Raw genomic sequence first — 12,149 nt, forward strand, 5'->3', positions numbered from 1 at the left:
CAAACTTTTGGCACAATTTCCAGTGAATGATCGTAGCAACGCAGTCATGGCATTGTAGGTAGTCAGTTTGTGAAATTTTGCTGCATCCACTGATCAAGTGGTCGACTGTCTCGTCTTTCTCATTACAGAGGCGACATTTGCTGTTGGTGGTAACATGTTGAATTTTTGCATTCATGTAGTTTGTGGCTAAGGCTTGTTCTTTAGCTGCCAAAATAAAGCCTTCTGTTTCTTTTTTCAGTGCTCCTGATCTTAACCAGTTCCAAGTTAGCTTTTGGTCAGCTTTGCCTTCAATACTTTTCAAGTATTGGCTATGCATAGCTTTGTTTTTCCCATTTTCAGCTTGCTTCTCAATTACTTCTTTCTTATATTCAGCTTTTGACTTAGTTGTCTTTAAAAGGTCTCCTTTATTTACTTCCTTAATCATTGGTTCTTCACTTTTCTGGATGTAATCATTCAAGTTGTGTTTTTCTTCTTCTACAATCTGTTTTACTTGTAGGAGTCCTCGACCACCCTCTGCTCTTGGTAGATATAATCGGTAAACATCACTTTTAGGGTGCAAAGCATAATTCATTGTCATAAGCTTCCTTGTTTTTCTGTCCAAATTGCCCAACTCCATCTGGGTCCAGTCAATTATTCCTGCAGAGTATCGAATCACAGGTATAGCCCAGGTATTTATGTCTCTTATGATGTTTCCTCTACTCAATTTGGACTTTAATATCTTGCGAATTCGTCTAATGTACTTGGCTGAAGTTAATTCCTTGACTTTATTATGCATTAAGTCAGAGGCCTCTAAAATCCCCAAGTACTTGTAGCCTTCTTCTGGTTTTACTGCCTTTATCATTTCTTCATTCTCAAGTTCTATTCCATCATCTTCTATGATCTTGCCTGCTTTGGTTGCCATTGTTGCACATTTGTCAATTCCAAACTGCATACCAATGTCTTGGCTAAATTCTTTTGTGCTTTCAATTAATAAATTCAGTTCAGCTTTTGTTTTAGCAAACAGTTTCAAATCATCCATGTACACCAAGTGCAAGATTTTAAGTCCTTTCTTTGCAAGTTCATATCCACAGTTCATCTTCTTCAAAATGATTGTCAGTGGTAGCATTTAGAGTATAAAAAGTAGGGGTGAAAGGGAATCGCCCTGGAAAATGCCTCCTTTAATTTCAACTTCACCCAGTTCTTCTTCATTAGCTATAAGCTTCGTTTTCCAGAGGTTCATTGAAGTTTCCATGAATTTTTGTATGTTGCTGCTGATGCCAAAGATTTTCAGGCATTTCTTGATCCAGCTATGGGGAACTGAATCAAACCCTTTCTTATAGTCTATCCAAGCCACGAACAGGTTGGTTCGTCTTTTCTTTAAATTCTTTAGGATTAGCTTGTCAGTCAGCAGTTGGTCCTTTGTTCCTCTTGAATTTTTGCGGCATCCTTTCTGTTCTAGAGGAAGCAAGTTATTTCTTTCCAAGTATCCATAAATTTGGTTTGCAATGATACCAGTAAGGAGCTTGTATGTTGTTGGTAAACAGGGTATATGGTCTTACATTAAACTACATATTGAAATCAGTTTAAGAAAATAAGGGTTTTTTTATGTATAGTATATAAAAATCATAAATTGACTAATGTGTGCGGATATGTAACATATTAGTATAATTTATGCCTTTCTTTTGTAAGATGTTAAAAATGAAGTGATCTGAATTTTGATACAGGTTCTATCTGAAGTGGTGATGAACCAGCTGTACCACAGTCACAATCGCCATTTGTGACTTTCCTTTCCTGCTTCGCAAAAGCAAAGTTAATGGGGAAGTCAACAGGGATTGTCACAAGTCCTTTGAAAGTATCTCTCCCCCTACTGTCACACCTTCTTTGCTTCCTTCACTTACTCATACAGACACGTTCTCTTCCCCCCCACTTTGCTCACCTGTACACACATGTACCTCCTCTTGCTTGCATACACTCACCAGTCTTTCCTTCCCCAGGCCTCCCTGAGCTCATACATGCACATGTGCCCATTTTCTTTATGAGTCTCTCAAAAATTCTGACATGCACATACTGCACAGAAAAATTACTTGGAGGACTGAGTGACTAGCATCAGCAAGGATGTTCAGTCATGTGCACAGTTAAAAGGCCATACATTTTACAGTACTGTGATTTTATCTCTTATTGCACTGCTGCAATATATAAAAGCCAGCAGAAGGTACTCACAACACGCAGGGAGATACAACTGTTTATTTTATTGAGAGAGAATAGATCTGATATGAATAGGAAGGAGATTGAGATGTCTGCAGTATATCAGCAAAGATGTACAAGGTCAGTTGTATACCAAGCCTTAACTGCATTTCCTAGCCTGAATTATGGACCAGTTTTATATCTCTCAGTTTTATTGTTCTCCGTCAAATGGAATTAAGTGTGTAAGAATGCAAATGTAGGCGGTTCTTTAAATAGCTAAAAAAAGATATATTTTGGTAGTTGCTTATCACACTCTTTGTGTTTCTCATCTGAAAAAAAATGTATTATTTCCTAAATCCAGAACTTATTTAGTTATTAGAATCTCTATATAAAAATCCAGGATGTAGATTTCAACTTATATATAGAAGCTTCATCAAAAAGTAGATTATTGAGTGTCTTGATTTCTCCATAAAATCTACCCTAGCTCTCAGGATTTTTATTTAACAGGGGCTCCATAAAACTGAGACCTGACAATTCAATTACTATGAAGGTTGTGGAAATTTAATTTAAAGAAAAATCTCTTTCTTGAAGGCATAAAGATATAAAGGGCTAGAAACAAGAGAACTGCAGACATAAATTAGCTAAGTATGAATGAGCAGATAGATACAGAATATGGGTATCGTGGAAAGCAATATAAAAAACCTTGTAGGATGAATATTGCTTCTTTGATGCATTATTTAAATGACTGTTGACTAATTGTGTACTAGATGATAACTCATGCAATTCACAAAGTTAAAATGCTTGTTGCTAAAAGCACTTGGCACCTAAAAATCTACATGCCTGAGATTCAAGATCCCAATGTGTTAGTGTCAGGCCTCCATTTATATTTCTTTTAGAATTTTGGCCTGCCACACTTTCTCTGATTTCATTATGCTGTTTAGCCGATGGGAGGGGGAATAGAAGGAGTAGGATTGTGGAATGTATTGTTTTTCATTCTTTACTAGAAGTCAAGGTCATCCTTTGTCTCCACACTTTCACACCTGAATGGAAGCAGTTGGGCGTAGTTGCCAACGTGGAAGAAGAAGATTGGACCATGTGATGGACTGTGGGTGTGGGGACAAGATCATGAACTTTTAACTGGGTGGGATTCTGATATAACTTCCAGAGTTGGAATCCCAACATGCCAACATGCCTGTCTTATTAAATTGGAACTTTAAGCATAGTTTTGCCTTCGAGTCTGATTTAATTCTGCATGGTATTTGGAACGCTGACAGTTAGTAGTGAAACACTTTTACAGGCATTCTATTATTTGCAGTTAATTAAAAATGCCTTTAAGACAGTGCAATTGAAAAAGTTCCAGCCTGAGACTCTTACTTTAAGGTTCCCATAAATGCAAGCAATCCAGAGTTTTTGTGGCACCAAGACATGCCTAGGAAGATGGCTTTCACCTAGTTTGTCTTTCAGAAAAGACCAGCTCTGATGGTTCAGTTTCTTTGAACAATATGACAGAGGCTTTGGAATGAACTCAGTGATATCAAGAATCTGCATGTATTTCCACCAAGCTTCCACATTATAGTTTAATATTGATGACTGCTGGATTTTTACACATGCCTACTGTATATGCATATATACACATAGATATTCATACATACATTTATACGTAACATTTTTGCAGCAAAAATATCATAGCAATACTTCTGGTTCTACAGAACCTAAAATCATAAAATTGGTATATAATTATTTTTTTGAGGTTTCTTGATGATTAACTACTATTCTCGTCGGTTGAGTAATTTACATATTATATACATAGGGATTAGAAAAATATATTTTGTTTTTGTTACATCTGTAAGATAATAAAAAAGAAAGAAATATGAAAAGTTTGCATTACTAAGATTTTTTATGAGATCATAATGTGCATAAGCAATTAATTAGCAATCTTGAGAATGTTTTTTTTAATTGCTTTGCTGAAAAATATGTGGATACAGATTTTGAGTTTCCTGGCTCCCTGGCTTGTAAAACTGTTTTTTCAACTTGCAAATTGTATACTGAGTGTCAATAACGGCTTATATCTAGTTGATGGAATGCAGAATGTGTATTGGTTTCAGAGTTGAAAAAAACTGGGATTTGATTGCATTTACGATATACTGCCCAAAATTTGTTTAAACTAAAATTAAGCATACATTAGCAAAGTATTTTGCATGTGATATAGAGGTAATTATGGCTGAAAAGGTAGTACTAAATAGCACATAGCACATAGAAAGCTGTTCTTGAATGTAAGAGAAGTAAATATTCAAGAACATGAATTAATCACTGAAATATAAGAAATTTAAGGGAAAAAAAGGTGCGTTCTTTGTCTGTGAAAGTAGAAGGGGAAAGAAAGAATGAAGATGAACTGATACTTGTAGAGAAATGAAAGAGCCTGAAGATGAATAAAAGAAATTTTCATCAAAATAAAAATGTGTTTTGGAAATGAGCCAAAAGGGCTAAATAAGGTATTACATACCACAACCTTACCCTTCAGCACCTTGTATGAATGTAAAAAAAAATGTTCACTGTACATTTATTTAGCGCATATTTATTTTAAAAAGTCTACAGTTTTGAATTATTCAGTTCTACATGAGTATGGTTACTGAAAGTGATTAGTGGTTATGATGAAGTAAATTGTGTGTGAATTGCTTACTGTATACCGAGCAGGAGGAACACGATGAAAGTATTCAGCCATGTGATTATCAGCTGAAAATATGAATGATTTACAAGTAGATAAATTTTATGACAGAGCAATTCAAATGAAGGCATTCGAGTCAAAAGTATTGGTGTCTGTCAAGAGAAAATAAAAAGTTGAAAGTTATGCATAAATGACAAAAAAAATAGGACACATAGATCAGTGATGGCGAACCTTTTAGGCACAGTGCCCAAACTGGATGGTGCCCATGTGCCAGAGCGCTGGAAACCTGATAACCAGCTGGCTGGTATGCATGTGCGCCTCAGAAACCCGATGACCAGCTGGCTGAGCTGGGGCGATGACGCACATGCCCACAGAGGGCTCTGCATGCCACACGTGCCAGAGGTTCACCATCACAAACATAGATTATAGATAGACCTTTTTTAGTGATTGCAATCACTCAGTGAGTAAGTGATATAGTTGCTAAATTTGAAATGTTCACCCCAGCACTGGGATAATTGAGGTTTGTATTTACATTTATTGGAGAGGAAGGAATTACAAGTGTGTAAGTAGGCGCACAATAGGGAATACACATCAAAAGGAATACCCTATGAAGGGCTCTTTCCTTAGTGAACTGCTTAGGAGGCAAACAAAAGCGTGAAATTGATTTAGGATCTGGTCAGTTTCAGCCAGTTTTTACCCATGTGAGAGCACTAATCAAGTAATTAAGATCACAGACCTGAGCTTGTTAATTTCTAACTGGCCCTTTTAAGGGAGTGTTTCCCTGCGGGGGAAAAAAACAGCTTAGGAAAAGTTAGCTTGTATAGTTCTCTCCACTCTGGAGTAAAGTGAAAAATGGGTCAGCCACAGACACATTGAGTATAATGGTGAACACGACTGAGAAAGCAATATTGCAAAGGTCATAAATACAGACATTACCGTATTTTCACCCATATAACCCACGGGTTATATGCGTTTATACATGCACAGCGCCCCCCCCCCCCTGCGGGGTATAAAAGTGGGCGGTGTATACATAAAATATTTTACACAGATTAACTAAAGGGAGAGCTTGGGACCACCACTTTCCTCGCGGCAGTGGGCTGGCTCGGCGGCTCGGGCTCCTTTTCTCCCTTTTCCTGCTTGGGTTTCGGGACGCCTTCGTGAAAACCCCACCCCTGGCTATGGGCGAAGCGACCAGGAAGAAGCAGGAGGTGAGAGGAAGCCCGGATTCTGCAGCCCCTCGCCTTCTCTGGGCTTGGAAGTCCGGCAGGAAGGGAAGGGGAGCAGGCGGCGGTGCGGCGGTGCGGCTGTGGCTCCGTTTTCACACACACACACACCCCTCCCTTCTTCTGCTTTGCTCTGTGAAAGGGCTTCACTGCCGAAGCATTTTGGTTTTAAAAAAAAAACACCGTCCCTTTCTCTCTCCAGTTAACAGGGCCAACCCAAGTGGTGCATTTTATCTGGGAGACGCCACGCAATGAGGGAATCTCCTTTTGGGGGGGGTGTGAGACGCTGACAGAAAAAGGGCAAGCAGTGGCCGTGTGAGGCGGCCTTGAGAGCTCCAAACGACCTACCGTACTGGCTGGCGAGGTTAGTTCTCTAAAGGCCGTTGAAAGCTCCGGGGAAACCCCTTTTTCCGCCCTCGGAGCCCCCGGTGCTTCCTCAACCCCCCCACACTTTTTCCTCTTTGGTTCACCCCACCCCCGCCCTCAAGGGCCCGGGACTCTGGGAAAGTGTGCAGCTGGGGGGCTGGGGAGGAGAGAGCGTCTACCGTTCCTCACGGGAGGCACTTCGAGCCCCACCGTATCTGAGAGGCTCTTAGTCGTCGGTGTGGGAGAGGAGAGAAAGGTTAAAATGTTTTTGAAACATAAAAAGAATCCTTTGTGGGCAAACTTAAAGCTGCTGGGCTGCACGGGCTTGCTGTAAATTGAGGGCATGTTTTGTCTTTATTTATTTTGCCGCCTCCCCTTCCCTTCCTCGGAGGGGAACGCTCGGAGCAAAAGGGACCCCCGCCTCATTAAAGCCGCATCCGACGCTTCACCTACAAACGATCCCGATTCTCCCGCGTCCTTCCTTCCTTCCCTCCCTTCAATGTACCGTACTCTTCCTATAAAGAGAAGGGAAGCGTGAACAAACTCCGGGCAGGAGATGGGCTCGCGTAGAGGTACCAGAAGTTTAACCGTTTCACCTAAGCCACAGCTCGTCCTCTCTTGGGACAGCCTTCCGCCGACATTAAAACGATGCGTGAACTTGCGAAAAACTGTGGCAGGCACGGAAGGGAGGGAGGGAGGGAAAAAAGAAGCGAGAAACGGATATTTTCTCCCTCTCGTGAAGGGGGGAGGATCTGGTGCTTTCCGGCTCGGGCTCCTTTTCTCCCTTTTCCTGCTTGGGTTTCGGGACGCCTTCGTGAAAACCCCACCCCTGGCTATGGGCGGCTCCCAGATAAAATGCACCACTTGGGTTGGCCCTGTTAACTGGAGAGAGAAAGGGATGGTGTTTTTTTTTGTAAACCAAAATGCTTCGGCAGTGAAGCCCTTTCACAGAGCAAAGCAGAAGAAGGGAGGGGTGTGTGTGTGTGTGAAAACGGAGCCACAGCCGCGCCGCCTGCTCCCCTTCCCTTCCTGCCGGACTTCCAAGCCCAGAGAAGGCGAGGGGCTGCAGAATCCGGGCTTCCTCCCACCTCCTGCTTCTTCCTGGTCGCTTCGCCCATAGCCAGGGGTGGGGTTTTCACGAAGGCGTCCCGAAACCCAAGCAGGAAAAGGGAGAAAAGGAGCCCGAGCCGGAAAGCACCAGATCCTCCCCCCTTCACGAGAGGGAGAAAATATCCGTTTCTCGCTTCTTTTTTCCCTCCCTCCCTCCCTTCCGTGCCTGCCACAGTTTTTCGCAAGTTCACGCATCGTTTTAATGTCGGCGGAAGGCTGTCCCAAGAGAGGACGAGCTGTGGCTTAGGTGAAACGGTTAAACTTCTGGTACCTCTACGCGAGCCCATCTCCTGCCCGGAGTTTGTTCACGCTTCCCTTCTCTTTATAGGAAGAGTACGGTACATTGAAGGGAGGGAAGGAAGGAAGGACGCGGGAGAATCGGGATCGTTTGTAGGTGAAGCGTCGGATGCGGCTTTAACGAGGCGGGGGTCCCTTTTGCTCCGAGCGTTCCCCTCCGAGGAAGGGGAGGCGGCAAAATAAATAAAGGCAAAACATGCCCTCAATTTACAGCAAGCCCGTGCAGCCCAGCAGCTTTAAGTTTGCCCACAAAGGATTCTTTTTATGTTTCAAAAACATTTTAACCTTTCTCTCCTCTCCCACACCGACGACTAAGAGCCTCTCAGATACGGTGGGGCTCGAAGTGCCTCCCGTGAGGAACGGTAGACGCTCTCTCCTCCCCAGCCCCCCAGCTGCACACTTTCCCAGAGTCCCGGGCCCTTGAGGGCGGGGGTGGGGTGAACCAAAGAGGAAAAAGTGTGGGGGGGGTTGAGGAAGCACCGGGGGCTCCAAGGGCGGAAAAAGGGGTTTCCCCGGAGCTTTCAACGGCCTTTAGAGAACTAACCTCACCAGCCAGTACGGTAGGTCGTTTGGAGCTCTCAAGGCCGCCTCACACGGCCACTGCTTGCCCTTTTTCTGTCAGCGTCTCACACCCCCCCCCAAAAGGAGATTCCCTTGTTGCGTGGCGTCTCCCAGATAAAATGCACCACTTGGGTTGGCCCTGTTAACTGGAGAGAGAAAGGGACGGTGCTTTTTTTTTTAAACCAAAATGCTTCGGCAGTGAAGCCCTTTCGCAGAGCAAAGTAGAAGAAGGGAGGGGTGTGTGTGTGTGTGAAAACGGAGCCACAGCCGCACCGCCGCACCGCCGCCTGCTCCCCTTCCCTTCCTGCCGGACTTCCAAGCCCAGAGAAGGCGAGGGGCTGCAGAATCCGGGCTTCCTCTCACCTCCTGCTTCTTCCTGGTCGCTTCGCCCATAGCCAGGGGTGGGGTTTTCACGAAGGCGTCCCGAAACCCAAGCATTTTTTTTTCTATTGAATTTCAAGATCTCTCCCTTGAGTTGAGTTCCTCCAACCCCTCCCCAGCTCGCCCAGGCTTTCTCCTCCGATTGGTTTTAATGGGTAGGTCCGATGGAATAGCGCTAATGTAATGTTTGCCGACGGCTTACTCGTTGCGGGTTATATAAGTGGGCGGGGTATACGGGAAACATTTTACACAATTTTGAAAATCTGTAGGTTATTCACGTGGGCGGGTTATTTGCGTGGGCGGGTTATATGGGTGAAAATACGGTAGTCATATAGTTACTTTTTCATCACCATAGTAACTGCCATTGTCCCAGGCAGTTGCTAAACAAGGACTACCTTGGTTGAATGTTACAAATGGGAGAAATAAAGACATTTTAAGATGTGCATATGCTAATAGAACAGATATTAAGTGATCTGTTGCAAGGAATAAAACATTGCCCCGCGCCCAGCAAACAAAAACAAAAAACAAAGACAGCTATGCTTAGGAGTATTGAAGTCAGTTAGATATGTTTAAAAAAAAAACATTAAAATTCAGTCAAATGGCAATTGGATGCTTATGAAGTACATGTTAAAAAGAGAAACGGTGTTTCTTGTTTTAAACCTTGTTTTAAACCTTGTTTTACTATTTTTTAAACTTTCAGGCTTACAATTTCTTACACCTTTTCTGTGCTTTGCATTCTGTTGCTTACCCCCAAAAAAGAATAGTGTGATGGTTAAGTTTGTAATGTATGTACAACCTCATTACCCCTTTATCTACTTTAGTAAAGGATTATAAAATAACAAAAGAAAAGAAAAGAAAAAGAAATTATCACAAAACAACACAAAGCGAATACTGAAGAAATGAGTTGGCTAAAGGGTATTTTTTATTCCAACAAAAAATCCATTCGTCCAACTTGTTATCCCATAAACAATCTTAGCTCTTCTGAAGATTGCATTATAAATGAATATTTTTCTCTTAACAGTCTGCCATTTTTGAAGCTATCCTAAATGAATCAGCATATTTGCATTCAACTCTTTCATTCCACATGTTATTTTCATCTTACTGCAATAAAACAGTGAATTACATTTATCCTTCAAAATATATAATTCTAGATTTGACAAAATCATTTTCAATATCAACAATTTCAACAGAACAATTTGTTGAAATACTTCAGCAACATATTTACAGCATATTATTTTATTCAAGTAACCAACTAGTTTGATTATTCACAACCTTAATATTGATGTCAGGCTATAAAAGTAACATTCTCTTGAGCCATGCTCATTTCCTGCCCAGTGACTACATGGCCAAAACTCTGATCATGGGTTTTCTTCACATGTTTTGCATAGCCGTGTCATTATTTACTCAAGAAAAAAGAATAGAGCTTTGTCTTAAGCACAGGTTGTTTTTTTTAAAAGTACATTCATTATTCCCAACTTGAGTTCTCATTTGAGAACTCGAGACTCAAGGTTCTCAGATTCACCATTTTCACTTTGTTCAATATGAAATTCTTTTTGAATATAGTAGACGTAGAGAATTTGGTTTCACTGGAAGATTCCAAGAGCTTTTAACACCTGTATTTTTGGTCAAGTTTCTTTTCCTTTTTACAGTCAACAGAGACACTATTGAAAACTTTCAAAGGTAACATTATATCAGCACTTAGACACTAATTATACTAGTATACTTCTTACCAGCTCTTTCCCCCCTCCCTTGGTTTTTGGATTATAAACAATGATCAAGGTTTGAGGATATTAAGAAAGCACTCTGAAGTTCATACGTATCAAATTCTTGTGGTCCAAAATGTGGTTTCTAGCAAAAGCTGAGCTCTATTGCTTTGTTATACTCAGTCTTTATACTGTGTTCCAAAATGTAACTTACTTGACCACTAATTAAAGAATACATGTCCTTTAATTATCACAGTATTAGTTTCCTCTTGATCCAGAAAGATAAAACTTACTTTTTACATGCAGATGTTGCTACAGAGAGGTCTATATTTGTGCTTCCCCAGCACTTTGTATATGGAATAGAAAGCAGGCATTTGGTTTAACAAATGTTTACAGTGGTAGAAATGTCATCAAACAAGATACATGTGATGAACACTTGCTTATAATATATCAATGTTTTATGCAGAATGCCAGGGAATAGTTATTGTAACAGGCATGGAATTGATGTTATAGTGGCTATTACTTTAAAAGGTCCAATATTGACTCTATCAGAATTGGGAAAAACAGGGCATTTAATTTAAAAGCTATAGGTTTCCTAATGATGAAAACCTACAGAGCAGAAACCCATCAAACCTGAAATTCAAACATTTCTGTCTGCTTCTTGGCTAACTTTGCTACTTCTTCTCTTATTGCCTTCACCAAGGCAGTTGTAGAAAGATTGTGGACAGGGTTGATTGAAGCATCATTTTCTATTATGCTTTGATGAGATCCAACTGTAGCAGAGTGCAGAGCTTCTTCCAGACTTGGATACAAATCTGCTGATTCACCATACTGAGGATGAAGCATCGAAAGACAGTTGTGCTCATAGGGTGGATGTGAATGTGCTTCTAGGTAGCCAGGGTGTGGAACCTACAGAAGATTTTAAGTAGAACGTGAACTCCTCTCACTTAAACAACAACACAGAACAGCTGCAGTCCCTACCTCATATAAATATATCACTTGGGAAAAGCTGTAAAATAATCAGTTTGATTACTCCAAAGGAAATGCCATTTTTGAGTGGAAATCACTGAATGAAATCATTTTCATCAGAAATAAATAAGCTCCTTGTCAAATCAATTGTTTTCCATTCCTCAGTAATCTGATGGAACATAGTAGAGCCATACTGTGAGCCATACCGAGAGAGGTACCGTTTTCCTGAAAATAAGACCTCCCTGGATAATAAGCCCAATTAGGCTTTTAAGTGCATGTGCTAAAATAAACCCTCCCCCAAAAATAAGACCTCTCTGAAAATATTGCATCACAGCAGCAGCCATGAGGTGACCACACTCGCCACCTCTGCACTTCAAAAATAATAAGACCTCCCCAAAAATAAGGCCAAGTCCTTATTTTGGGGATCAAAAGAAAATAAAGACACTGTCTTTATTTTCGGGGAAACATGGTACTAACTTCTCTAATTGGAATGAGGCTTCTCTTTTCCTTGGACATGAGGGTACATGTCCCTGTGGCATTGCCCCATCTTCAAAACAGAAAAGGTTTATTATCAACATATTGAATCCTAATTCACTGAATTAAAACAAAGATGTCTTTTCTGAATATATAAGACTATCATATTACATAAGATAATAAGGCTTTGAATTAGTTTGGAAGTAGTAGAATAGATATTCTGGATATTATTCTATT

The 12,149-nt window shown here is 41.0% G+C and overlaps 1 protein-coding gene across 1 annotated transcript in view; it reads right to left on the reverse strand.

The window, feature by feature from the left end:
* Positions 1-11,096: 11,096 nt before the first annotated feature.
* The window catches only part of KIAA1549L (KIAA1549 like), a 96,316-nt gene continuing 95,263 nt past the window's right edge, over positions 11,097-12,149 (reverse strand). Inside the window, exon 20 of the mRNA XM_032209558.1 lies at positions 11,097-11,378. Within this exon, the coding sequence (XP_032065449.1) occupies positions 11,097-11,378 (282 nt within the window). The remainder of the gene's footprint in view (positions 11,379-12,149) is intronic.

This window comes from Thamnophis elegans, chromosome 1, assembly GCF_009769535.1.
Source record: "Thamnophis elegans isolate rThaEle1 chromosome 1, rThaEle1.pri, whole genome shotgun sequence".
Taxonomy (NCBI): Eukaryota; Metazoa; Chordata; class Lepidosauria; order Squamata; family Colubridae; genus Thamnophis; species Thamnophis elegans.